We start from the raw sequence: 27799 nt of genomic DNA, 5'->3' as shown, positions 1-27799 counted from the left end.
AAATAGTTTCTCTAATGATATTAATAATATATTGTCAATTTGGCAGAATACCCACAGAATCTCTTAACACCAAGATCTATTTCAGGTATATTAGAGTGAAACTTGGAAAAGATAGTAGCAGCAAGTGGATGAATGAAAATCCCACACCAGAACAAGAAGGGTAGACTGAAAATAATTTTTTAATCAGACTTCTGTGGGAGGGTTGGCTGTGTTGGGAATGAACCCAGGGCCTTGTGCATGCTAGGCACCTGGTGGGGCTGCAGAGACACACCCACATTCTAAAAGTGATTGTTCATCAAACCCTTGAAAGAAAGACAAACTTCAAAGAAATGGTGAAAGTCACAAAGGAAAGACTAGAATAGGCTTCATGAAAACAGGCATACCAACATCAGGACACCCAGATTTTAAAAGGAAACCGGGCCAGGGCTCAGCCTCCCCTGACCTCAACCTGAGCTTGCTGGAGCCTCACCTGACCACCTCTGCACCCTCCACCAGCAGTGGGACGAGAATCCCTGTGTCTCTTCATGTAGTGCTTCATGTGCCAGGGCTGGGATATAGTAGGCACTCAACAGATTTATTACTATAAAAAATGTCACACAACTCAAATGGATGAAACCGTACACAGTCCCACCACCTGGCCACTGCCACAGAGCATGGAAGCACTGCTGAGCAAAGTCAGCTGGGACGTAAAGTGCATCATGGGACAGAAATGGTTATCAGGGACACCCCCGCCGTGCAGCCAAGCTTCTCCATGTTCAGAGTGGGGACCCAAGAGCCAGGGAAGGGCATATGCCCCCTGTCCTCCATGGATGGGGGACGAGTCGGCCAGTGGGCAGCAGCTTTGGAAAGCAACTTAGCGAGATGTGCCAGGGCTGTCTTAAGTTTGTGAGGTGGAGCCATCCGCCAGCTGAGTAGTTCTGAATGGCCAATGCCATCTGCTCCTAAGTGTCTGTTGCAACATGGCTCCTGACAGCAGCCAAGGTCACCCAGGCAGGGCATGGTTCTGTGTGACATGTTCCCTCACCACTCGCGGTGCGGCGTGCCTTTAAGAGTGCTGTTCGAGTACTGTACAGTCCTGGGGATGCCGAGGTAGCCCTCAGCCGCAGATGGGTGCGGACGTGCCTTGTGGCCTGGTGCAGCTCTGTGGCTCAGGCCTTGCACACTGCCAGGTCTTGCGTCCTGGGTCAGTTTGGGTCTTTTGCTCTGTTTTTCGGACTGCTGGTTTTCTTTAATGGAGCTTCCAACAGCAGTCATCACCACAAGAATACGCCAGAGCACATGGCTGCTTTCCCTTGGTCTGCGCAGTGGAATCCACTCTCGTGTGCATGCGGCGCCAGGCCAGAGAGAACGGGCCGCCCGCTGGCCTTGAGAAAGCCGCACCGTTGTGGTGGCCCCGAGGTGCTGGTGACCAGCCTCCCCGAGGCATGGCTTCGTCCCTGCACGTGTCTGCACAGCCTTCTCCCCCACAGCCCTCTTCTCGGGCGGCAAAGTGCTGCCTGTGTGGTGTCAGGCTGCCTTTGGGCACGGGTGTGTGTTAACAGACAGCAAGTCCTTCCTGTGATCAGTCCGCACCTCAAGTAGGAAGCGATTGTGCAGCCTCTGGTGGGAAGAAGGCCCTCACTCGGGCTGCTCTCAGCCTCAGCAGTGGCCTGCACAGCCTGCTGCCCACCCGCCCTGCCAGTCCTACAGCTAGGACACAGTGCACTGCAGCTCCCCACTGCCTCCTGGGCCTCACCCCTCTGCTCTCGCTCACCAGGTGCCGTGGCCAGCACAGAGGTGAAGATGAAGCTACAGGAGTTTGTCCTCAACAAAAAGAAGGCCCTGGCCCATCGGAACCTGAACCAGTGCATTTCCAGTGACCCCCGCTTCTGGTACGGGTAAGTGCCAGGGCCGCCGGGACCTGCTTGGGGCCAGCACAGCACATGCTCATGGCAGATCTGCGTGGGCCCACTTCTCCCCTGGCAAGGCAGGGTGAGCAGGGCAAGGTGGAAACCCCTGAAGCACTGTAGCTACCATGGACCTGGCGGGAGGACTGGTGCTGAAACGTGCGGTGGCACCATCCACATGGGGAGGCGGGCAGCTCACCCAGAGCCACTCCTGGATAGTCCCTGCTCCTCGCTCTTAGCCTTTGGTGCCATCTTTCAGCTGTACGAGGAGCCACTCACACAAAAAGCCTGCTCCAAATTCCTACCTAGTGTTTTACTGACTGCTGGGCTAGTCAGTAAGCACCTTGGGCTTTTACTGTTTTGTAATGAGGCCCTACCAGAGCCTTCATGGTGAGCAGACACTACTGGAGAGCCGTGTTTATGAAAGCTGAAGAAAGCCATGTGTCCGCCTGTCTCTGGAAGCCTTGTCTGCAGGGCAGGGGGCAGCAGGGTGGCATCCTCCACCGACACAAAGCAGATTGTTGCAGTTTTCTGCAGCTCTCAAGGGTCCTGTGGTTACTGGAAAGGGAGCAGTAGAGTCGCTTTCATAAACCAAAGTGTAATCAGCAATTTCATTGGGAACATTTTAGCTGTGCTAAGAGCCTCAGAATGTATAATTCCTGGTACTAAAATACTGCCACATCCCATTGAAGCCGTCAGTCTGTTTCCATGGATGATCTCAGCCAGCGTCAGACACCTTGAGACACATTCTTGTAACGAGGCCATTCCTCGAGCTTCGAAGCCGCGCATGCTGCAGGGTCATGGAGCACCCTGGCTGTTTGTGTAACCACCAGCGACACAAAACCTTACAGAGAGGTGTGAAACCCACTGGCCCACGAGAAGCCGCAAGTGGCAGAAATGCAAAGGGATGGTGGTGCCTGAGAATCTCCAGCAATCAGCACCTTCAGACCCTCACACCGTGACGTGGTCTGCAGCCTGCAGTGGAGACCCTCAGCCTGGGGCTGTGCTGTGCAAAGGCCCTGTGGTCACCCTGGTGGGCTGGAGCCCTGCCTGGTGTTAGGCAGAGGTGGCAGAGGAGAGCAGTTGAGACGGTGATTTGCTGGTGGTGGCCAGAGAGCTCAGACTAGAAAAGGTAGGGCGGGCCCAGGGCAGAGAGATGTAGACACTGGGACCTGGAGGCTGTGGGACAAGGAGAAGGAGAAGCGCCGCTGCGTCTACCTGGGGCCGGTGAGGGACAGAAGCAGCAGCACAGTGGGGCAGCAGGAGGGGCCCTCTCAGAGGAGGCGCTGTGAGCAGCAAGGCCAGCTCAGCATCTGCACAGCCAGAATAAGACGTTGGCCTTGAGGAGGCACCAATGTCACAGCCCTGGAGGATGGCCATGGCGGTGTGGACAGATGAGGGGAGAGGGCCTGGCAGAGCAGGGGCCATAGGACAGGCTGTGTGAGGGCAGGACATAGCCAGTGGGTGGCGAGAACGGCTCCTGGGCACAGGCCAGGGCCAGGGCTTGGGCTTGGGCTTGGGCTTGGGCTTCTGCTAGGCTCCCGGAGGGGGAGGGGAGGGGCTTCAGGTGGGAGAGGAGGGACTTCCGGCTGGAGGGGAGGGGCTCCAGGTGCCTAGGGCAAGAAGAGGAAAGGGGCTAGAGAGGTTTCTGAAGCTCCCAGCGAGCAGGCGTCCCCAGTGAGGGGCCTGACCCGAGCCCACCCTGTTTCTCCAGTTTCCTGGCCAGGGAGGCAGAAGAACATGACCTCAAGGGTGGCAGCCGGGGACAAGCTTGTTTTCGCTGAATTTGGTGGGTTGCTTATTTGGTCGTGAGCGGCACATGCAGCTGCTGCCCACAGTGAGCGCTGCTCAGGAAGCAGGTCTGGAAGGAGAGAGCTGAGCCTGGCCCCAGCACCCAGAGCCAATCAGATCTGAGCGTGAGCGCTGGCTAAACCAAGAAAATAAAAATGCAGTCAGGTCCTACATCTGACACGCCACTGTAGAGCTCCTACAACTCAATAATGAGAAGTGAGCAGCCCACCAAAAGTATAGGCAAAGGGGGCAACAGGTACTTCGTGAAGAAGGTACAGGGCTGGGCAGGGAGCCCATGGAGAGGCAGGTGTACAACACAGGTGTCGGACCCCAGGGGAGCCACGTGAGATGCAGCCTTGCACCTCAGGCTGGCTCAGCTTTAACAGGTGCTGCCCAGATGTGCGGTGGCCACACTCACACAGGTTTCCAGGGAGGAGCCATTTCCTATAAAGGTAAATTTCACCTCTGTGGCCCAGCAGTGCACCACTAGTGTTTGCCCTGGATAAAGAAGCGAGCTCACCCACGGGCCTGTCGGCGGGTGGACAGGCCAACACTCAGTTTGCCTGTGCACCAGCAGGAGCACCGGACCTGATACCGTGCTGCCAGCCAGGCCAGGCACGGAGACCCCCTCGCAGCCCGAGTTGGAATGAGAGTGATGGAGCCAGGCTGGAAGGGGCCTCCAGGCACTGGGAGTCCCCAGGTGGGCGCAGGTGTCCCTGTTTCCAACCTTCGGTCATTGCATGGTCAGCCCACATGCCCCTGAGTGCAAGGGGTGGCCGGCCCCCAAGGAGGCGTGCTAGGCATGGGCAGGGTTCAGGCAGCAGTGTGAAAAAGGATGCCGCTAGTAAGTTTTGTATTGATTCCAGGTTGAAATGATATTTTTACCTATCGGGTTGAATAGAATACTGAATTGATTTCACCCATTTCTTTTGGTTCATTTTAATATACCTACTAGAAAATTCTAAATTACACATGTAGCTCACATTATATTTTTGTCAGACTGTGCTATTATACTCCATAAAGAGTTTCATTTTAAAGCACTGGTATAAATCTGATGTATTGGCAAAGGCCAATTGATGATAGAAGTTAAATGCTTAAATTTGTTGTTTTCTTCTATAATCAAAGTAATGTTTAGAAAGAAAACAAAAGTGTTTTTCTGTCTCCAGTAGAACAAGGATTGCTTTCTTTACTCTCTTACTGCGACCCTGGGGATGAGACCCAGGGCCTCGAGCACACTAAGCAAGTGCTCCCGTGTGAGCTGCCCCCAGATAGCCAGCACTGCCCTCGGCTTCCTGCCCTGGCTCCTTTGTCCCCACCCCAGGCTGGAAGTTAAAGCTTGGAGAGTGGAGCTGATTCCTGGCCGGGGGTGAATTAGATAGAAGGAGCGGTCTGCAGGTCCTACCCGCGGGCGTAAGGGTGTGGCTGGTGTCTGTGTGAACCTGTGTGTCCCATGGTGTGTGGTGTGTGTGTGATGGGGAGCGATGTGAGTCTTATGAGAGTGTGCACGAGGAGTCTGAGTGGGAAGAGCCTGTGTGTGGCGTGTGAGTGTGAGTAGGTGGGGCGGAGGCGGTTTGCCTCTGCTCATCCTTCTGGACCCTCCTGTGCCAGGCCCGGTCCCTGCCTCCGCTGTGCCTGGCGAGAAAGCTGCTGCTGGCAGGTGGAGCAGGCTCTGAGGACCTGCGACCACTCAGTCTCTGGAGTCCTGCGAGGTCCTGCAGGCCGGTGTGGCTGCTGATCTGGCTCGGGGTGTGGGAGCCAGACGGGTGGTGCAGTGCTGCCTGCAGTTAGAGTGCATTTTCAGGCTGCACAGTGGGGTTTACTGCTGACGGCATCTCCACGTATCAGTCCAGCCAGAGAAGATGTGTCAGAGCTTTTAATTCATGGGATGCACATACAGAGGCATTCATTCTGTGCTCCTCCTGGAGCGGAAGTGAAGGCAAGGGGCCAGGATGTCTCAGTACACGTGGGTGTGTGCCCGCATGTTTGTGTCCCCAGCCCCAGCCATGGCCCAGAATCTGGAGGGCTCTTGGGAGAGGGGCAGAGTTGTTCTGCTGATGGTGGGGAGCACCCCAGCCGAGGGGCTCTGTGTCCCGAGTGCTCGGAGCTCCTGTGAGGATGCAGCCCGGGCCAGTGGCATTCGTCTCCCAGATCTCTCCAGTTCTTTGCACTGAGCACATTCAGATACTGAAATACCCACCTGTGCATGTTTAAGAGCTGCTCTTGATTCAAATGATCCAGGTGTGTGGATGTGGAGTGCTATGTGTTCGGATAAACTGGCAAATTCCAAATAAGAAAGTTGGCAAATTTGTTCCCAGTCATTAAGTAGATTACATAATTTAAAGACCCACAGAACACGCTGAGCCAGCAGGTGTCCACGAAGCTTTGCTGGTGGCCCTCTTGGGTGGCCTCTGTGTCCACACTGATCCCCAAGCCTGGACTCCTCCCTCTCCCTCGCCCTGAGCATCCGCCTGCAGCTGGCTGCCTGCTAGCCACAGTGAGGTCTGAGTGGGCCAGTGTCTCTGAAGGAACCCTTCGCAGACCTACCCCCGGGGCAGAAGGCTGCTGCCAGCTGTCCCTCCTCCAGGAGAGGGAGATGATCAGGGTGATTTGTCCTGGAGAGGGCACAGCAATGGGTGTTCCTGCCGAACAGAAGCCTCCAAGGGCTCCCGCTCTTGGATAGGCAGAGTCCCAGACCCTGCTCACGTCTTGGATGCACCTTGGACTCCTTGCTGCTGAGCTCACCTGTCTTGCTCTGCCTTGCACGCTGAGGACAGGCCCTCTGAGTGGCCAGTGATGACCCTCGAGGGCAGAGCAGGCAGCAGGCAAGGCAGGCAGGGGGGCTGTCGGCGCCTTGCCTGAGTGTCAGAATCTGGTTTTATTTCCCGCTTGCCCGGGGGACAGGGGCTGGCAGTGAGCTGGGGATTGCAGGCACTGTCCACAGGCTCTGGTGACACCACGGCACACTGACCCCATCTTCTCTTCTGCAGGAAGACGCAACATAGCTCCCTGGACCAGAGCTCTCCGCCACAGAGCGGGGTGTCAGCCTCCTACAACCACCCAGTCCTGGGGATGTACGATGCCAAAGATGACTTCCCTCTGAGGAAAACAGGTCAGTGCCGAGCTCTGCTGCCCAGGATGCCCCACACCGGCATCTTTCCCCGGTTCAGGCCAAGCCAGCGGGAGCATACCACTTAGCAAGGCCCCTCGCAGGCTTGCAGAGTGGGCTTCTATCGCAAGAGCGTCATTTTGAAAAGATCTCCCTGAGCTTTCCCTTAGCATCCATACCAAAAGAAACAATGCACACATGTGTGTTTCTTTCTAAACATGGCTCCTCTGGAGACCCTGCTTCGCTTTCCTTCCTGTGACATGCAGCGCCCGGCCATGCCCCAGAGCTGCCTGGCGTTCAGTGAGCAAGCGAGCACCTAGACCTCTGTGCTGGCCCTGGGCAGTGCGCAGTCAGGCAGCGGTTAGGGTGCCCGGAGTGGGGCAGTGCTGTGGGGAGTTCAGTGTCCTGCAGGGCCCAGGGGCCTCAGTGCGTGGCAGCTCTCACGTGAGCAGAGGGAGAAGGGCGGAGCCACAGGACGCCAGACTGTTCTGTTGGGGAGGCCGGGGCGCTCCGTGTCTTCTCCAGGTGACGGTTTGGATGGGGCGGTGGCTTTGAGAAGGGTCAGGGTGGCAAGAAGGGCAGGGGCCTCATCGTGGAGGAGCAGGTGCAGCCCAGGAACCGGGGCAGTGTGGGACATTGCAGGCGTCCTCGAGGGCTGCTCCTGGGAGTGAGGTCAGAGGGCTCTGCTCTTTCACCCACGCACCTCCTGTTATCCAGCATTCTGGGCAGAGGCGACTGAGGCAGTTGTCCCATAGCAGCTTCTTACCAGAGTGTGAAGCCATCCTGGGAGGCCGCAGGACCAACTTGATCACATGTGGGGGCTGTGCAGGAGTGGCCATGCCAGGCCGGGGATGCCCGTGGAGCAGGGCCTCAAGAGACAAGCCAGATGTAGTGGTGCACACCTGTAATCCCAGCACTCGGGAGGCTGAGGCAGGAGGATTGCGGAGAGTTCAAGGCCAGCCTGGGCTACACAGTGAGTTCAAGGTCAGGCTGAACTACATAGCGAGACCCTGTCCCCAAAAGTCATGGAAGCAGAGGGTGTGCTGGGTGAGAGCTTGTTGTCATGCAGAGCAGTTAGCTCTCAGCAAGGGACTCACCCTCCTTGGTCACCAGGAAGGGCCATGCTGCCACCCGCCCCTCTGCCCACAGTAGTCCCAGAGCAGAACAGCAGGGCAGGGACTGGTGGCTCTCGTTCCTTGCCCTCCCCTACATGCCCCCACCGGCACCTATGTGAGTATTCTGCAGCAGGCCCCCTAGAGCACTGCAGGAAGCAATGTACCCCAGGGCCACTGTCACTCCTGGTCACCAAGTCCACCTGGCCTGGGACCGTGGTTGACGGGGCCCCTGCCCTTCTGGTGCCTGGAGCACTGAGCTGTGCTGAGCTCTTCGCTGGGGATGGGAGCACAGTCCAGCGCCAGCTGTGTTTGTGACCTTGGGCTGCAGCACTGCCCCAGAGCCCAAGCCCTGGAGACCCCGTCCCAGAGGACCTCGATTAAGGGAATACATTGCCAGTTTCCAAAAAGGCATTGCTAGCACATCAACAACATTAACCATAGAAGGATTCCAGAGATTTTCACCCACCTCCGAGCAGTGTGCAGCGGGGCGCTCGGATCGCCCTGAACGTAGCTTCTCCCATGCGCTGGGCCTCACTGCTGCTGATTTCCAGCCTGCGTCTCTCAAGACTCCAGTAAGTGAGATTCAGCCCCACAAAGTACCGTGACAGAATTCGTATGGAAATCTGTACTGATTGGCACGTCCGCACCTGGAAGAATTACACGAGTGCCTACATACATCCACCTGGCATACAGTTTGCCAGCATACAGTTTGGTGTGTAAGGAGCAGCACTGTATATTTCATGGACTGAACATGTGAGACGTCTCCGAGGCTGATTTCCTCAGCGTGCCGTGTGCTTTTTACATGTGCTTCAGTAGGCGCCCTGGGTGACATTCACACCCATGCCCTCTCGAGGGAGGTCTTACTTCCCTCATGAAAATAATGCACACCTTGTCTGAGTGTCTTGTTACCCTCAGGGAGCCTCGATGGCTGTGGCCCGCATGGCCAGCCCAGCTGCCTGGGTTCATCCCGCTTGTGTCTGCACACCTGCCCTCTCCTGCCCACTCTGTGCCTGGCCTCGGTGCCTGCAGGAGCCCCTGTGAAGCAGCTGTTGCCGACCTTGCTGTAGGAGCCCTAAGATCGGGCTCCTGAGCAGCCACTGCCCCCACTGGGAGCGGGAGCGTGCATCCTCCCCACTGGCACTGCGCAGGTGGTGGCCCGGTTGGCCTGGCTGTGCGGTGGTGGGGTGACACCTCACGCCTCGTGTGCTCTGTCTTTCCCCCTGGAGTGCAAGCAGCTGCCACAGAGGGAGCATGGCATGCTGCAGACTCCAGGCACCATCCCTGCAGGCCGTTTCCTTTCCTCCTCGTCTGTGTGACATTCTTTGTGTATTGCCACCATTCTCACGTCTATTTGGTGTTTCGAAGGTAATATTCCAATCTGCAGTTTGTGATGTAGGACCATCTTTTTATTTTCTTCACAAAGTGAATAAATAAATCACAGAGCGCCCCACTGTGTTCAGGGCAGGGAGGCTGTGCTGCACCCTGTCCTACCATGCTGTGACAAACGTGCTCTCAGCTGAAACACAGAGGGCATCTTGGTTCCTTTCTTGCGGACCTTGTCCTGGAAGTTGATCGTGTTTTTGCCTTTGCTCGTTTTCTCTTTCTGCTGGTGATCCAGGCCCATCTTTGGCAGCCCCAGGAGACTGTTCTCTGCGGAGTAGGGGACCTGGCTCCTGGCTCTTGTCCTGCCTGGACAGCCTGCCCTCCGGCCCCTCCTGCAGCCGCCATGACTCTGCCTCTTAGCCTCTCCCTCTGACTCTGTGTGTCCACAGCATTTGTGTTTCTCCTCCTCCTCTCTGTACCCCTCCCAGTAGCACTCCGAGAAACTGCAGGGAGTGTGGGACTCAGCGGCCCCTGTTTGCTGCTTGCTCTCTCTTCTGGCACACACTGAACCAGCCATTGGCTGGCATGGAAGTCTTCATCCTGTAGGGTCTCAGCTCACCACCCTGTCCTTAACGTGGCTGTTGGAGACTCCTAAGCAGCTCGAGGCTGACCCTTAGTCCCCAGGGCTCCGGGCGGTGCAGGGCCCCCAGGAGGCTCTCCAGGTCCTCGTCCCCTGGGCTGTACAGAAGAGGAGCGGGTCTCAAATTGTTCTGCTTGTGGTTTCCCTTCCCTGTTTTCTCCTGGTGGTCTCATCAATTTCATGTTAGATCTTTCCCAGTTTCCATTTCTTCATTCTTTCTCTCTCCCCTTTGAAAGTCCTCTACCTTTTCTTCCTCCCCCCTTTCAGGGCTTCCTTTTCCCTCCCAAAGAGTCTTCTGCCCGAAGCTCAGTTCACCAGCCTCTGACCCTGGCAGTGCCCCAGCATTCTCCGTTGCTCCGTCCTCACTGGCCGCTGGCCACGGCCTCCACCGCAAATCGAGGGCACTTGGAGGGAAGCTGTGCTCGGTCCTGCTACTGGATGTGCGTGTGTCCCTTCTAAAAGTCTCACGTCAAGAGCATTCCAATGCAGGGACTGGTGTCACCCTGTGAGTGACTCCTCAGGGCGGTATACAGGACTCCTGGGCTGGGCACAGGGCTGCATCTCTCAGGATCGCTTCCTGCAGATCAACCGACTGACCCCAGCCAGCACTGGGGCTGGTGGATTCTAGGGCTGAGATCAGAATGCTCTATCCGCCTTCATTTGTGAGATACTGGATCACCTCTGAGGAGTGACATCCCTGCCCGCCACCCGCCCCCATGCAAATGCTGCGTTGTAGAGCAGTCAGTGCTCTTCTGTTCTTGCATTCTGCTGACCCGCAGCCTGCCAGGGGTGTCTCAGCACAGCTCTGTGGCCCTCTACTGAGCCCACACACCCCTGTGTGCCCACCTCACTGTGGACAGGTGGGGACCCTGTGTCCTAAACTTCTGCCATGTGGCTGAATTGGGAGTTTTGGGAAATACGGATATGAATAGTGAAAACTGCAGGTCACCATATCTTCTTTGTTTTTTTTTGGTACTGGGGATCGAACTCAGGTCCTTGCGCTTGTGCAGCAGGCGGTGAAACCACTGAGCTAAATCCCCGGCCCACCATATCTTCTTTTGAAGGATAGCTCAGTTGGGCTTGGCTTGGAGATGCGAGATGTGGAAACAGGAGGTGACTGAAGAACAGGCTCTTCCGGAGCAAAGCTCGCAGGAGTTGGTCCCTCCCTGCAGCACAGCACCTCCCACACCTCCCACACCTCCCAGCAAGGCCTTCCCCCCACCCCCCGATGCCATGATGCCCGGCTGCACCTTGCTTTTGCCAGTGCCAGCATGGGCTTTGCCTCTCCCCTGGAGCTTTTCTGCCCCCTGTGCACCAGCCTGCTGTGCAGCCCCTCCTAGCTCTGAGTTAGGGCCTTAGTCGAGTGGACTCCACAGGGTCCTTGAGAGCCCCACAGGGACACTCCTGGCCCCTGGCAGTGTCGTGTCGTGCTCCAAGCCTGCTGGTCAGCTGCAACCATCCCGCAGGCAGAGTGTGGTGGGGAGGAGGCGGTCCAAAGGGCACAGTGGCCAGTCCTGTGGCCAGAAGTCAGCAGGAGTCTGGGAAGCTCAGCAGTGGCTGTGGAGAGACAGTGGGGGCCACAGTCCCGCTCATCTGAAGACCTGGTCAGAGGCGGGGCCTCGAAGTGACCTCCAGCCTGACTTAGACCTGCACAGCCTGGAGGAGGCTGGGTGTCAGGCCACAGTAGCACTGCCAGCTTTATGGCTGGCCCAGAGCGACGCTGTCCCAGGCTGTCACCCAATGGTGTGTGCACCACTCCCCGGCATCGGGAAGGGCATGCCCGAGAGGAGGCCCTCCCACACAGGGCCACGGGCCACATGTCTCGGGCCGCTTCTTCCACCGTCCGCAGCCTTTGTCCCCATACCTGCCAAGGGGCTAAAGAAGCCCCACTGGGCTTCAGTTGAGTTGTTGGTGGTGGAAGAAGAGGCATTGTTTCCTAGCCCAGTGACCAGGCAGGGTTTTGGCTTGTTTTGTTTTCATTTTTAAATAAAAAATGTAGCATACACACGGGAGCGGAACATTTAGCCTGTGCTTAGCGCAGAACACACACTGAAAACAGTGGCCCTCTAGCCCAGGAGAAGGCAGTTTTGTCACTAAATCCTTTCTCTGCTGTCACACAAGTTTTGTAGGTGAATTGGCACTGGGTTGTACGCAGGCACCAGGAGGAGCAGGCCCCCGCCCTTCGTGAGTGCCTGCAAGGCAGGCTGGGGGTCTCAAGGAGTCTGACACCTCGTGAACACAGCCTGCTTTCTCTGGAAAGTGAATTTCGGAAACCTGCTTCTCCCACCTTCCAAGGCACCTGGAAAACTGCAGAGGCCGCACACCTGCTTTCAAGTGCAGGCGGTTAGGGCTGCCCACATGCCCCAGGCCAGGAGGCGCTCACCAAGAGTGGAGTAGCACCTGCTCCTCTTTTTAGAACCCAGCCCGACCCTCAGGACTTTATTCTAGAGGAAGATCATCTGGAAGTGGGGAACCTTGCCTTCCAGAAAGACTTGAGAACAGCAGAGGTGCTGAGGGGGAAGAGGAGGTGGTGAATCACCACCGTGAAAATCCACAGTGGGAAGCTTGGGAGGAGCCCGGGGAACCCCCAGAGGCTTGTGGCAGACAGTCTTGGGGTCCTGGACCAGATAGCTGCCCAGACATTCCGGCCCTTGCACAGGTGACCCACACTCTGCTGCTACAGCCCCAGGCTGCATGGAGGAGGGAGGCCTCCTGGGGCTTCAGGTGCAGGTTTTCCAGAGGCCAGCAGCAGCCAGAGCTGCAGTTTACTTGTGGATCATGAGATGTGGGCATCTGTAGGCTAAGAAAGCCTGCGTTTCAGCAGTCAAAATACACTCGGTCTGCAGCCCACAGAGTCTGTTTTCCTCAGATGTCAGAGCAGCACTGCTGTGAAGACAGGTGAATTGTTCAGGAGAACACAGTTTACCAGATGTCGCTACTGAGTGGCTGTCACACTGCCCTGATTCCTGCCGTGCCCGGGAGATGGTTGTAGCCTTGTTCCCATCTGCAGTTACGTGAAGTGCAGTGATGGCGTCATTTGGCTGCAGCCTCCGCTTGGGACCTCGGTGTCCAGATGCTCAGCTGCACCCTCTCTGGGCAGATAGGCAGAGGGCCAGACGCTGCCCGCCCGCAGAGCCACCTTTATCCCTGGCAGAAGCGGGCCTTCATCCAGTGTGTGTGTGATTAGGCTATAACCACATCTCCTTTTGTGCAGCTTCTGAACCCAACCTGAAATTGCGGTCCAGACTTAAGCAGAAAGTGGCAGAGAGACGGAGCAGCCCCCTATTGCGCAGGAAGGATGGGCCCGTGGTTACTGCCCTAAAAAAGCGTCCCCTGGATGTCACAGGTATGTCTGGCCGCACATTCGGTCAGCCCACTGCGGTCTTGAGTGGTACTGCACACATCAGGCCCAGCCACCCGGCATCGGGGACTCAGAGTACCTGGCAAGAGCCATGGCAGGGTGTGATCTGGCCTGGCGTCGGGGAGCCTCTCACGGGGGAGCCTGAAGTTGTGTGATTGACTGCCCTGCCCCATGAAGGTGAATGGCGGGCTCCTGGCCCTTTTGCGTGCCCTCTGAACAGTGCAGGGCCACATTCTCCCAGCAGCCGTGCCCAGCTGGACAGAGAGGCCAGGGGCTCAGCAGGTTGAGCTTTTGTGAACATGCTGCTGCTGGCCCCACCTAGTGGTAGATACGCAGCAGGACACCAGTGCGGATCCCTTCTGGAGCACTGCCCCTCACAGGCCCTCTTAAGGGAGCCCCAGGGTGCACAGTACCCCACCCAAGGAGGACATTTTACCCTGCTTCTCCTGAGGGCACCACCCCTCAGAGGCGTGACCCCCAAAGGAGCCCCCACCTTCCAGGCACGCCCCCAGCACCCCTCCTGGCATACCTCCGCTGTTCCTGGAGTCTCAGCACCTGGGCAGAGTGGGCCCTGAGCACTTGCTAACTCAAGGCCGGCTCGGCATGGCGGGTCTGTGAGCGTCACAGCCTGTGACGGTGAACCTGCTGCCACCCGAGCGGGACCCAAAGGGCTCCCAGGCCCCGGCCTCAGGAAGAGAGGAGAGCGGCCCGCACCCCATTCCCGGCGTGAGCCCCTCCCAGGCCTGCCTCTGGGTGTTTGCACTTTGCGTGAGAGTGCACACCTCCGTGCCCTGGGGACGTGGCCCCTCTTGGCACTGTCCTCCTGTTTCATGTGGCTTTCTTCTCCCCGTCGTTCTAGTACAGAGACGCCTCTGTCTAGAGAAACTGAAAGATATGCTATGAAGTCCCACGAGGGTCATTAACTGAGGAGGACTCAGTTTGAATGAGGAGCACGGGAGCTGAAGGCGTTTAACTGGTGCAGCCCTGCCCCTCTGCAGCGCACCTTGCTGTGCCAGCCCCACTGCGTGGCGAGCCCTGGTTCTCCCAGCCAGGCGTGGATGAGACTGCGTCTCCTCTCCTCACGCTCCCCCTCGCGTTAGCCTGGAGTCTGCTGTCATCCAGGCCCTGCCTAGCGCTGAGGGGAGGTCAGCAAAAGCTGCCCTGAGCCAAGAGAGCTGCAGCAAAGGTGGACTGGGCTGGGGCCTGATGGATGAGTGAGGTTGGGACAGAGTCGGAGGGCTGTGCGACACGGGCAGCAGGGCTCTGGGCAGTGCTGCGTCCCCAGACAGCAGGACAGGAAGGGGGTCCCCAGCAGCGCGCTGGAACTCCCCTGATTGCTGGAGAGTGGTGAAGTTCCTGAGCCAAAGAGCGCCACGTCCACGGTGAGTGTAGGGAGGGCCATGAGAAGGGGCTGCAGGCATGGCAGTCACTCCTGGCTTCTTCCCCGGGGTTAGCCTCACCCGCGCCAGCTGAGAGCCCAAAGAAGAGCGTGAGCCACTGTACCTGCCCTTCCGGGACGTCACCAGGTGTCGTTTCCTCCCAGGCTCTCTCGGTGTGCTTCACCCGTAGTTGAGTGGACACCGTGCATTCCCAGCCTTGAGTCCCTGCCCGCCTGATAGCAGTGCCCAGAGTGAGTGGTTCCCGAGTCAGGATCCAGAGAGAGCGGCTTCCAGCAGGAACGCGGAGCACGCTCTGGGTTACACAGTGTCTGGACAGAGTGCAGCCCGCCAGGGGCGGACCCTGTGTTCGCCATCAGGGCCCCCACAGTGCGCTGGCCCAGGCGGGTTTGCCCCAGCAGGGAGGATCCAGTTTGGGAACGAGGTTAGACGCCTTGGGTCAAGAGTCAGCTCAGGTTGCTCCTGGGCGGAGAGGAGGGGCCTTCCTCATCTGCCCGATGAACCTGGGGACCTGTTGGCCCTTGTCATCTTCCTTAAGCTTGTGGCTTGGGGCAAGTGACATTACCACTGGGTCCTTGATTCGCCCCTCTGTGCAGCGGGGATGCTGATGGCACCTTCCGCCGCCCAGCTCCTGTAGCTCCGTCTGCAGGGTCTGAAGGGCCGCGGCTCCTTGGCTTCCATCCTGCATTTGGAGCATTTCGCAGAGCAAGCTGTGCAGGTGTGTCCTTCTGTGGCCCTGCTGGGCATTCAGGTTGGGCAGGGCTCTTGCTGTCCAGCGTGTGGCAGAGTGGCAGGCCCCACAGTGCGTGAACGTGCCCTGCAAAGCCTCCCAAGTGGCGCTGCTGTGGGGATGCGCTCAGCAGCAGGGAGAACGGCCAGGCCCTCTCTGCTTCGTGCGCAGAGGCTGCATGCGGCGCGGCGCGGGAGGAGGCGTGCAGGGCCCTGCAGTGAGCGGGAGCGGGGCCAGCGTCCTCTCCGGCCCACGCCGTCCGACTCGGGCTGTTTCTGAGGTGCACTGCTGAGCCGCAGAGGCCACTGGCTGTGTTCCCGGCTGCTCGGTACTGAGTAGGAAGAGGAGGGCGGCATCCAGCCTGAGTGGTAATGATAGGTCGCTTTACTTTGACCTAGAGTTTTGAGTGAGCACGGTGAACTTGACCTTCCCCTTGCAGAGTGTTTGGCCTCTTGTGTTCCCCGCTCTTTGTTTGTTTGCATATTAGTGTTTAAGGGCTTAGTTCTCTCGTGTTTCAGATCATTTTGAGACTCAGAGCAGCTATGAAATTAACAGTACACACACCCCGAAAGCCTCTGGGGAAAGAGCGTCCACAGAGGGGTGAGCTTGGGACGCTCCTGGGAGGCCGGTCAGCAGCGAACGGAAAGACAGGGATGGACATCACAGTACCCGCTCGGAACTGCGACGGCATCCCACAGGCGCGTCCATCCACGCAGAGCCAGCCCTAACTGCTGTCTCCCGCCCACAGACTCCGCGTGCAGCAGTGCCCCAGGTTCCGGGCCCAGCTCACCCAACAGCAGCTCTGGCAACGTCAGCACTGAGAACGGCATCTCGACCACCATGTCCAACGTCCCGGCTGAGGTCAGTGCATGCAGGGCCACGCTGCAAGGGCCTTCCGCCTGTCACCCTCTGGCCTCTCCCCAGCGTGCTGCAGGAGAGGCTGACCCAACACAGACCACGTGGGATTGTGTCCAGGCCGGCAGTGAGCACAGACAATGAGAAATACACAAAGGACAGTGTTGGCCAAGAAAGCAGGTGCCTGGGAGACTGGAGGAACCCCAGGAGTCCACACTGCCAGGGCAGACGAGGGCGGGCAGGCTCAGAGAGGGCTCCGGGGTCCCCGGTGGGGCCAATGGCAGACATCTGAGCCTGGCGAGGACGGCCGGGCACCGGGGCTGGCCGTGGCCTCAGCCTCCCCACACTCTGTCAGTGCCTTTCCAGGCCCGTGGGTCCAGCACTGCACTCCCTGGACTCGCTGCACATCCCGGTGAGGCACAAGGAGCGCTCCACACGCCGCTCCGGCTGGTGGGCCAGGCAGGCCCCCGGCGGGCAGGTGGGCTGTGGGGAGGCCACACGGCAGAGCTTCCCAACAGACTGACCAGAAACTCCATCTGCCGCATGCAGGAGGGTGCTGAGTGGGAGTTTCCAACTTGCAGAGGGCTGTAATTTATTAGGCACAGTCACTAACTTCCTAAATATTTAGAAATGAATGCTGCCCTTCCGGAGGGTTTCAGACCTCAGTTGCATGGCAGCTTCGCATCTTCACAGCAAGTGGAGCCCCTTTCCTGTAAAGAGCTCATGGAAACCAGAGCCACTGGCAGGGGTGGGTCTCACTGCTGCCTGTGGTCACCTGGCACTCATTTCTCATATCCGCTTCACTTTGTCCTCTATTTTATTATCTGTATTTTTAATCTTCTAATCTAAGTACTTAGATTACTAAACTTTTGACACCCCCTCTCTGCCAGACTTGAGGTCACAGCTGAGCTCCCTGTCAGTGGCGTCAGAATGCAATCTAGAAGGGATTCCTGCCCTGGGACACCGACCCCAGTCCCATCTGTGGATCGTGGCCACAGATACTCATGCAGTGTGGGCAGTTAGGTACATCGGGTTAGTACTGTGAAAGTGCCTTCTTTGGGTGGATCTGCGTGGCTCTGATTTAAGTGATGTGCTAATGTTTGCAAGCCATGTGATACATAAATTGAGCTGCTGGCAGTTAATAGCACAGAGAAAAGGAGTCACAAGAACTGTGCAAGGTGAGGTTGCCTGTGGTTCACGTCAGACGCTCGCTGTCACAGGATGAGGTGGCCTGTGACTCTGCTCGCACACAGCTGTCCCTGGTGGAGTTGGGCGGCTGTGTGAGGGTGTGGCCTGAAGGCTACACTCGTGCCACACAGCGGGCGTCTGGTGCAGATGGGGGGTGTGCCAGGAGTAAGACCTCCTTGGCCCCTGTGGAAGCGCTGCTGCATGCTAAAGGCCCTCTGCAGGGGAGCAGGGTGCTGCACCCACGGGACCTCTGCAGGTGCATGAGCGCTGCTGGTGGTGGCCGGTGCCCCATGGGATCCTGAGGAATCCCTGTGCCTCTCCTGGCAAGCTGACTCGCTCACCCTGCAGTAACCGGCTCCAGCCCTCCCTGGGACCCACCCTGAAGGGCTCTGTCTGGAAATAGCAGATACCACAACCACCCCACCATTTCTCATGGGGCAGATCAACATAAGCAAGCAGTTCTCAGTAGGCTGCTTTATTTCTAAAAATATTAGGTTAAAAAAAACCAAAAACAAGCTTAGCTGTAAAGGAAATTATAACTTTACAAATATTAGATGGCCTGCTTATTTTGTTCCCAGCTAATTATATCACAGTAGAGTCCTGCTTTCCTTGGCAATCGCAACCATTTTCTCTAAAGCAAGACCTACAGATATTCCTTTGACTTTGGGCAAAACAAACTTCTCACCTAGGGAAAACACTTTTTCCAGTAGCCCTTTAGTTGCTCACACCATATATGTCAGTGAGAGTTGAAAAGGCCCAAGTGGCTGGAGCAGGTGCTCGGGAGAGAGGGCGCTGTCGGTCTCCTGCCAGGCGAGGGCACCGCTGCTCCGTACTTGCACTGTTGTTAGCAGTGACCTGTAGTAATGTTCAGCTCATTAATTTTTGTCCTAGGAAATGAAATTTTAAAGCGCTCAGAATGTTTCTCCACCTTAGTTACATAGTCTGCCGTGAGAAGTAGGAGAAAATTGGTTTGTATGCTCATTACTAAAGGCACTTTGTTTTTCAGATTTCTGCCCGCCAAACCCCTCTGCTGAGTGTCCCTGCCTCTGCATTTGTCCATTTGGTTCAGACGCTGCCCATTCATTAGGTGTCCATGGTGTAGAGACACAGTGGCTAGTAAGACGCTGTCCTTTAGATTGAAGCCTGTGTGTCCTACAGACGCAAAGATGTTATGCAGCCTGAGCTCAGGTCCTGGAGGATGGCCCACCCCAGCCTCAGGCTCAAACGCTGCAGAATGCCCCTCACCACAGGTCCGAGGCTCGGGTCTAGAGGATGTGACCCCCTCTCGCAGCCCTGTGGCTCAGGTGCCCCTGCCCCCGGCCCTCCTCTGAGGGCTCTTTGCTGCTCCTGCAGACACATGTTGAGTGGCTGAGCCCTTGTTAGAAAGCCCATCATTCTATGACTTTGAAGGAGTTTATCACAAAAGAGTGTCCAAGCGACCATCCTCGGGATGCTTCCCAGCTCCTGCGTGTCCAGGGTGCACATGCACCTGAGTGCAGGTCAGAACGTGGGTCACTTCCTTCGGGCCATTCTGAGCAATGTCCTGGGAGTGGGGTCTCAGGCCCAAGCGCAGCTCGGCTCGCGGCACGGACGCAGAGTGCCCCGTGCCCTGCAGAAAGCTCGGGCGTTCACCACCCACCACAGTGCACTTCTGTTTCCCTGGGCCAAGATGGCACTGTCGCTTCTGAAGTCTTTAAATGGTTTCAGATTGATGGTAACGAGTGTTTCTTGTGAGTTTATTCTCTCTCGTATGGTTTCTTTGGTCCTTCGTGGGCTGTGCTTTTCTCACTATTAATTTTTCTCTGATCTCGAACTCTTTATGGATTAGCCTTTGCCCTGTACATTGCCAATATTGTTGTCACCATTGCCTGCTTTCGCAAGAGGAATTTTTTCCTTTTTTCACTCATTGCCTCTTTAGTCTCTGCTTTTGATGTTATCTTTGAAAAGACATTCTCAGTTACAAAAACTATTTTTAATGAATTATCCCAGAGTTTCTTCTGATACCTTTGTGGTAAGTAAGCAAACTGGGCAAAAATAGGTGATGACAGACAAGGTGGCGAGAGGACTCCTATTCGGGGAGTGAACTTGTGGGCCGGGTGCGAGCGTGTTTGCTCCCTGGTGGTGTGCTCCCAGTTGGACGCTCACCGGCGTGCTGCCGTCTGTTGGCGTGTTTCTTCGCCCAGTGCCCTCTGCCCCCAGGGCCACGGCCCGCCCTCCCCTGGGGGCAAGGCCACTGTGTGGCCGTCGGGGACCCAACCCGGGTGACGCTCACCGTGTGTTCTCTCTCCAGACCAGTTTGGCACACAGACTTGTGACTCGAGAAGCCTCTGTCGCCCCGCTCCCTCTCTACACATCGCCGTCCCTGCCGAACATCACCCTGGGACTTCCTGCCACTGGCCCTTCTGCAGTAAGTGGCGCCCACGGGTCTGAGCGAGGCTGGTGGCGTGGGGATCCCCACGGCCTGAGCTTCACAGCTGTGCTTTCCAGGGCACAGCAGCCCAGCAGGACGCCGAGAGGCTCTCTCTCCCGGCCCTGCAGCAGCGGATCTCCCTCTTCCCCGGCACCCACCTGGGCCCCTATCTGGGCGCCTCGCCCCTGGAGCGGGACGGCGGGGCAGCGCACAGCCCCCTTCTGCAGCACATGGTCCTACTGGAGCAGCCGCCCGCACAGGCCCCCCTCGTCACAGGTAAGCACCCCACAGCGCTGGGCAGGAGGGGAGGCCTGTCCACTGACCATGTGAGGGGCCCTGTCACGTGACCCGTCTCCTCCACTGCAGTGGGGAACGAGGCTCTTGCAAAGCTGGGTGTGGGAAGAAAAGCAGGCACCAGCTACCCGGGTGACCTCTCCAGGGCCTCACTGGGCCTTGTGATTTGTGTTTTAGTGTCGATGGGACTCAGCAAGTGCGCGAAGCTCATCATTGAACTAGACAGATAGTTGGTTTCTGTTGGCAGCAAAATACTTTATAAATATGCGCCCTCTGATGATGGGTATATTTAGAAAAATGCAACTTAGAGGAAAATAGGGAATTTGTTATGAGCTTGCAGAGGACCACTGTATGGAGCATGTTTCCAAAGTGTGGGGACATGTCTCTTTCTTGTGACACGAGGACGAGCTGCTGTCACAGCACGCTGACCCTGGCTTGGTGGCTGGCTTCCAGCCAGGTGTGGCTTTGGTAGGGATCTACAGCTAGACCGGCTCAGCTGCTCCTCATAACTCCATCTCCTGTGGTGGCCCTGCTCCAGTGCTCCGTGTGTCACAGGACGCTGGCCGGTGGCTGTGGATTCGGTTCTGTTGGCTTGGCTAGGGTTGGTCCTGTTGCAAGCTGTGGTTCTCCATTCTCGCCACGTGCTTCTTCATCCCCCTTGAATACTCAGCTCTTTGGGTCGTGGATCAAGGTAGCAGTGGTGCACCCAGCCCTGCGTGTCCATTCCATGTAGACAGGGGGCCTTCTGTGCCTGGCCCGGAGAGTGATGTCTCTGACCTGTGGGCCACAACTTGCCACTGCAGGGTCCCTTCCCGCCTGTTCTTAAATGCTTGAAGTCGCGTGCAGCCAAGTACCTTACCTCCCATCTGTGCAATGGGTCACACAGGTCACATGTTCTCATGAGGCAGCATTGGCCTCTGGTGGAGGTGGTGACTCTCGGCTTGGTTGTCCTTAATCTGCAGTCTTCCACACTCCCTTCGCCTGCAGCCCCACCCATCCTGCCCAGCATCACCTGGGCCCTTCTCTCCCTGCCTGCCACCTGACCTTGATTCTGGTCCCCCTGGGGTCTCCTGCGCTCCTCCGGGGAGGATCTAGCTGCTGGACACAGGCGGGAGAAGTGGCAGGCTGGCCCCGGGGAGCCACAATGGAGGCCTCCGGGAGCTGCCTCTGAGGTAGGACTCCTGCTGTTCCCTCAGGGGCCTGGCCTTTGGTTGCCTCTGCTCTCCAGAGCCTAAGCTCACACACGTTGACAGGCAGCCTGCGGCACCAAGGGAGGAGGCCCTGGGCGAGCAGGTGCCTAGCACCATCATCTCCATGGTTACTCAGCAGCCTTCTCACCCCTTGCTCCTCTTCACCTTCCACTGCTTCTTCCTCCACGTTATCTTCCAGGCCTGGGTGCGCTGCCCCTGCACGCACAGCCCCTGGTCGGCGCAGACCGTGTGTCCCCGTCCATGCACAAGCTGCGGCAGCACCGCCCACTGGGGCGCACGCAGTCGGCGCCGCTGCCGCAGAGCGCACAGGCCCTTCAGCACCTGGTGATCCAGCAGCAGCACCAGCAGTTCCTGGAGAAGCACAAGCAGCACTTCCAGCAGCAGCAGCTGCACATGGGCAAGGTGGGTGAGGGCGTGGCCAGGTTGTGGGCGAGCAAGGTGGGGCAGGTCTGCGGCCTCTGCGTCCTGCCGGGGGTGGGGGTGGGGCTGGGCCGGGGCCAGGCTGTGCCCGCAGCTCTTCCTCCTGGGCTCTCTGCTTACCCAAGTAGATCTTCACCTAAACCGCCACGCACAGTCCCCAACTCTGGGACACACGCGCCACCAGCCGACCTAGCATTGTCACACTGCTGAGAGGCATGGGCCTGGCCTCCACAGGGGTCCACCTGCCCACCGACGTCCGGGAGTCTCGGCTCCACCTGGAGTAGGCTGGTGAGTGCCGTGCGCTGGTCTGCGGAATGCCAAGCGCTCACTCAGCGGCACTTTGGTCCCGTGCTGGCGCCTGGAGAAGCATGTGGTCGGACAGGAGAGGTGGGCTGCTATGAAGACGGCCTGCCCACACCTCAGGAGGTGGAACGGTCACTGCACGCCTGGGAGTGGCCCTTGTCCAGGCCAGGCATGAGCAGGGGTACGCAGCGCCAACCAGTGGCGGACATTCACAGGGATAAGTCGGTAGAGAACATCACACCAGGCACGGAGACCACACGAAGAGTGGCTTAGTTCACAGGAACTATCCGGAACCAGCACGTCCATAGGGACAGGAAGGGGTGCTGGTCTGCAGGGCCAGGCACAGCGCTGCTTTTCAGGGGATGAAAAAGTTCTCAAGTTCAGTCGTCCATGGGGGCGGAGACCACACACCCTAAGGCCCTGAGTGCATGCCTGGAATGGTGAGCCAGTGTCAGACCAGCCGGAATGACAGCCGAGGCGGTGACTGAGCAGCCAGGGGAGCAGACAGCACATGTGCCACGGATGTGCTGGGCAGAGGGTGGCACATGTCCTGGGCCAGAAGAGGCAGCTTGGGGCAAGATTTCATCGAACAACTCAGAGCAGAGCGCAATTTTAAACTTAAGAATTGTGCAGTTCTGTAATTTTCTCATTAATGTTTTGGACCTTGATTGACCACAGGACACGGAGGACAAGGGAGAACTACTGCGTACTCAGTAAAGCTGTTTCAGAAGAAAACAAAAGGCTAGATGATAGAGGGAACTCCTGAAGGCGCTTCCAGAGCTCATGGCCAGCTTGGAGGTGGACAGAACTATTTCTCACCTGTCCCCTCCCCGTGGGAGCTCCTCTGCCTGTGGCAGGGTCTTGTTTCTGGAGGAGAGGACTGTTGAAGGGTGGGAGGAAAGAGGCTCTCCTGGAAGGTCAGGCACAGGATTCCCCTGAGACACAGGGCCCCCCTGAGACACAGGGCCTCCCTGCACACCACCACCCCTCAAGGGTAGATGCTGCTCCTGTTTCCTTCTCTCGAACCCCTGGTTACAGCTCAGAAGGGGATCTGCAGAGTTCCCTCGCCACAGGCAGAGGCTTGATTTCTCCAGTGTCCAGGACAGGGGCTGCCTCACAAAGCATCTCTCAGCTGTGGTTACTGGCTCCCGCCCAGGTCCACCCCAAGGTGTCCCTGCTGCAGGCTGGGCATGCACAGTCAGGGAGGCGGGCACCCTAATCCACTCCCCCCTGCCCGCCAGGAGAAGTTCACCACCCAGCCCTGCAGGCCCTCATGCCAGACAGCACTGAGTGTGTCAGAGGGGGCACCGAACAGCTCCTCCTCTGCACAGGAAAGGCACTGCTGGGAGTGAAACAGGCTCCTGCCAAGTGTCTGTACTTCCGGTGTCAAACGCACTCTCACGTCTGTCTTTCTCATGCCAGCTGAGGCTTATTAATTTCATTGTGTCACTCTGAGTGATAGGGTAGGAGGTTTGCGGAAGACAAGAAACACCCATTCACATGTGGCTTATTCTTGAAAAGAGCGATTTAGAGACCAGGAAATCTCACTGGATTCTGTTCCATGACTGATTTATGGAAGCGCATGACAGCTGATTGAAACGTTTACACACTGCTTTCTTAGGGTGCTCGGGAAGATACTGATCTTGCCTGGCACCGCACCAGCATCCTGCCCTGGTCCTAAGGAGGTCATCCCAGGGACTGCCCCTGGGTGGGACGTAGTGGGGGCTGCAGTAGTCTCGCTGGCCCGCTGCTCGTTCAGCCTTCACCCAGTACAGATGTTGCAGCACCATTGCTGGCTCCACGCCATGTGCAGTGAGGGACTTTGAGGGACCTCGGGCACCCAAGGGTGCATGGGCTTTGCGCTCTGGTGGTGGCCCTGGTTGCTGCCACGTCCGGCTTTCCTTGCATGGCCCCGTTGCCTAAGCAGGAATTGGTGTCAGGCAGAGTGCCTTTTTGTCTCTGTCAGAGGCTCTTTACCACTGGATTGAAAGCGACTGCTGCAGCAGTTTCCGTCCACAGCCCTGTTGCTTGACTCTGGTACCGTGACACCTCCGTCAGTTGTCTGCCTTCAGCATGACTCCTCCTTTCGAGTGCGGATGGAAACACGGACTTGTTTGGATGCTCTCAACACGAGCATGTCCAGCTGTTCTTAAATGCTGGTGTGCTTGCTTTGGCCTTGAACTCCAGGCTGTCATTTAAAAACGTGGAGGTGCATCTGTTCTTACTTAGCCGACAAAAGGGGGCTCTTGGCATCCATGACGCTCTGGAGGACGCATGACCACGTCTTGGCCTTGGCACTGCTTCCCTGCTGGCCGGCTCTGCCACAGCTGGCCCCTGGAGAAAAGAATGCAGTGTCAAAGGCGGGGAGAAGCAGGCTTTGCTGAGCCCTGCAGGCCAGGCACTGTGGGCTGCAAGCTGCTCTTCCTCACAGGCAGGGCTCTGATGCAGCTGCCGCACTGCCGTGGTGGCACTGTTGCCAGGTATCCTCTGGAGGGCAGCCTGGTGTGGCTGGGGCCCCCTCCGGACCTCTGCACCTAGGATGTGAAGTGTCCCAGCGTCCGCCTGCGGCCTGGCAGGAGCCAGCACATGTCACCTCCTGCTGTGGAAGGGCTGTTCTCATGGACATCCTGAGACCCAGAGCTCCACCGGAGGGTCTGGGGGCTCGGCTCTGCTCTCCGGAAACCTAGAAGGGTCACACCCTCTGCCTGCACCCTCTGGCAGAGCTGTCGCTGGGCCTGGCCGTCTTCCGGGGCCCTCAAGTCCTTCAGGCAGAGGACCTGTCCTGGAGATGGAAACCTTGTAATGTGGGAGAGAGCAGGAAAGTAAAAAGGGAAGGCTGAGGCCCTCGCACACTTAACCCTTAAGCCACCCTGCAGGCCGACATGGCCACAACCGCAGCCTCCCCTCCCCACATGGAAGTCGCCCGCCGCCACCGCAGTCAGCACTGTGGGTGAGGAAAGGGCGTCTGCCAGGAGCCCGCACCGAGGCTTGCGAGCGCACACTGCCACCTGCACCCTGCTGCTCCTGGAGACCTTCACCCTCCTGAGTCTGGCACATGGACGGACCCGCGTCCGGATCGGGCGTTTCAGTGCAGCACGTCGGGCAAGTCTGAGCTCAAAGACAGAAGGGCCCTGAGGTCCACTGCCAGGGGAGGAAGGTAAAGAGACAGCGGGGACACCTGGTGCCACAAAAGGACCACAGAGGAGAGGTCGGGGTGCAGCTGCCCTCGTAGCAGGAGGAACGGCCGACTCCGAGTCTGTCTCCAGACCCCTGGACAAAGGGCAAACTCTGGGCTTTTCTTATGCTGCTCTGTTCTTTGGGTTTGAGACATCGAGACAAGGGTCAGAGCCCGGCCACCCTCCTTTGACAGGGACACACCCAGTTTCCTGCTGTGACCACCTCAGCCTTGCCAGGACCCGTCTCCACCCCACTGTCCTCTCTCGGCTGTCCCCATCGCTTGCTGCCCAGCCACTGTTGTGCACTCAGAACTGAGCCTTCCAGAGGGCCCTTGCAGGGGCCCTGGCTCCTAGAGGGAGCAGGCTGGCTCCAGGTCTCGGGGGGCACTCTGCGGGGTCGCCCTCAGAGACACCCTGACCCCGTTCCCCTGTGCGCGTGCGCGTGAGTGAGGCCGAAGGAGCGAGCCCCTGCCTCTTACTCCTTCGGGGCACTTGTGTCTGAGGTGGCGGCTCCTCTGGGCCTCATCCAGTCCCCGGAGTCTGCCCTGGGCTCCCGTGACCACATTTCCCCTGGGCCCACCTGCTTGTTCCTTCCTGATCATACTCCTCTCCCGTCCTCACCTGTCTCCAAAGCCACACTCATTTGTGGCTGGGCGGCTCATAGGTCCTGCTGGGTCCCCACCCGTGCTCAGGCTCAGCCTTTCCAGCCCGTCCCTTCTGTGCACAGTACTCTGAGCCCTGCGGCCCAGGGCCCTGTCTGTTCCCCCTCCTGGGCGCCATGCCCACATTTATAGCTCCGTGACCACTGCTTTCCCACACGTGTCCCCCGACACAATGGCTGCCTGTGCTCCCCAAGGGCGCAGGGTGCTTCCTAGGCTCTCCTGGCTGCTCTTTTCCTCTGCCCCGACTTCCTTCGCAGCAGTCTTGCCACCTCCTCCAGGGAGCCTCCTCCCGGCTCTTTGCAGATTCCTTGTCCCCTGCTGTTTTTCCGTGGCAGTGAGCTGTAGGCCTAGTCTCAGCAGACCCCCATAAACCCTGCGGCTCACCTCCTCCTGTTACCACTCACACTGTACAGGTGCGAGGACAGCAGGTTGCAGAGCACAGGGACTCCACGGCCACGTGTCCTAAAGGCCAAGGTGCGAATGCCCACCAGAGCCCTGAGGGGATGCCCAGCGCCCCTGCCGGGCGGGACGGGTCCCCCCGGGCTCCTGTCCTCCCTGCCTTCACACAGGCCCAGGGTGCACAGGAGGAGGGTGGGGTTGGCAAGTTGGCAGTGACCGTGAACCCCCAAACCACTACCCGTGAGAATGTGTAATGGCCTGCTTCTTAGAACTGCTTTGAGTATGTCTGTGCAGCTGCGTGGGTCGGCAGCATATTTCTCTGAAATAGGTTTCTCCTGGTTCTGTGGGGGTGTGACTGAAACCTGGCACAGTGGGGTGATCCGGTCCTCACACATGCTGTGCTCTCCAGAGCCAAGCTAGTGATGTGTCTTGGCTTCTGCTCCCTGCCCTGCACACCTGCATGCTGACAGTATGCATCAGGTCATTGGAACCTGCCCCCTGAGGGACTGGCATCTCCCTGTCTGCCATGTGGGTGGGCTCTGCCTCTGTGGCTTCAGGTTCCCGGCCCTGACTGCTGCCCTCTCCTGGACCGAGGGCTCACGGCACCTCTGCCCCGCTTGCTCACGCCGCGTGCAGGTAGAAGCCTTGTCTGATGAACACTTGTTGCCCGGGTTTGGAGGGGAGGATGTGTTCCGTGTCTGCAAGGTTCGGCTTCTCAGCCACACCTTACTTAAAATGATGGACAGGCCCAAGCCAGGGGATAACCCTAAGACCGAGCCCCTCGGCCATCTGAAGTCTCTAGCACCATCCTGAGCACTGAGGGGCAAGAGCACCCCCTGTGTGTCCAGGGTAGGACCCTGGGTAGGTTATGGAGCAGTGACCCTGAGGCCGTGTCTGCCAAGCCTGTCCGCGGCGCGGGTGGCGGGGGCGAGGGGGTCGTGGAGTCCAGCAGCAAGTTTGCGAGGACTTCCAAATGCAGCCACCCTGGTTCAGGGTCGGGCACCCTAGTGCCATGTCCTTGCGGAAGCGGAGTCTGTGCAGATGATTCTTCTAGCAGTGCAGTCCCGCTGAGGGCCAGTGGGCTCCGCTGCTGCACAGTGACAGGCTGTGTGCCCGCAGTCTTAGGGTGTCCTTCCCCACTGGCAAAGCAGGGAGCGGTTCAGGCAGCCATCGTTCCAGTCACATCCTCATCAGTGCCCCGCCAGCTTGGGCCTTGCTGGAGTGAGGACCCTTGGGGACCCTGGCCAGCTCACGGGGTGTCCTGCTGGGTGGCTTGCCACATGTCACCTGGCCTCGCCCCATGCTCCCTGAACTGTAGGCAGCTCACCCCAAGCTGTCTGCCTGGCAGGCGAGGGACACGTGCTAGACCCCCAGGACCCTGCAGTCTTCCCCTTCCCGGAGCCAGGGTCTTGCTGCAGTTGTCCCCATGCCGTGGAGAGCACCTGAGGCCCAGGTTGGGTGGCTCCTGCGGGGCTGGGCACAGGGTGCCCCTTGACTGCACATCCCGAGGTGCCGAGTCTATGTGGAGCCTC

At 58.2% G+C, this 27799-nt stretch overlaps 1 protein-coding gene across 13 annotated transcripts in view; it reads left to right on the top strand.

Annotated features, from left to right (window-relative positions):
- Hdac4 (histone deacetylase 4) overlaps nucleotides 1-27799 on the top strand; it is a 258092-nt gene that overhangs the window by 189041 nt on the left and 41252 nt on the right. For all 13 annotated transcript variants that reach the window (XM_004868416.4, XM_021247427.2, XM_087209562.1 and 10 more), the window contains 7 exons: nucleotides 1757-1877; nucleotides 6665-6786; nucleotides 13076-13207; nucleotides 16098-16210; nucleotides 19683-19799; nucleotides 19880-20078; nucleotides 21486-21709. In XM_004868416.4, the coding sequence (XP_004868473.1) occupies nucleotides 1757-1877; nucleotides 6665-6786; nucleotides 13076-13207; nucleotides 16098-16210; nucleotides 19683-19799; nucleotides 19880-20078; nucleotides 21486-21709 (1028 nt within the window). The remainder of the gene's footprint in view (nucleotides 1-1756; nucleotides 1878-6664; nucleotides 6787-13075; nucleotides 13208-16097; nucleotides 16211-19682; nucleotides 19800-19879; nucleotides 20079-21485; nucleotides 21710-27799) is intronic.

Source organism: Heterocephalus glaber, unplaced genomic scaffold (assembly GCF_053883595.1).
Source record: "Heterocephalus glaber isolate CG9 unplaced genomic scaffold, H.glaber_assembly_v1.0 deba00001004, whole genome shotgun sequence".
NCBI lineage: Eukaryota > Metazoa > Chordata > Mammalia > Rodentia > Bathyergidae > Heterocephalus > Heterocephalus glaber.
Note: the sequence above shows the minus strand (reverse complement) of the source record. Positions and strands in the feature narration are given on the sequence as shown.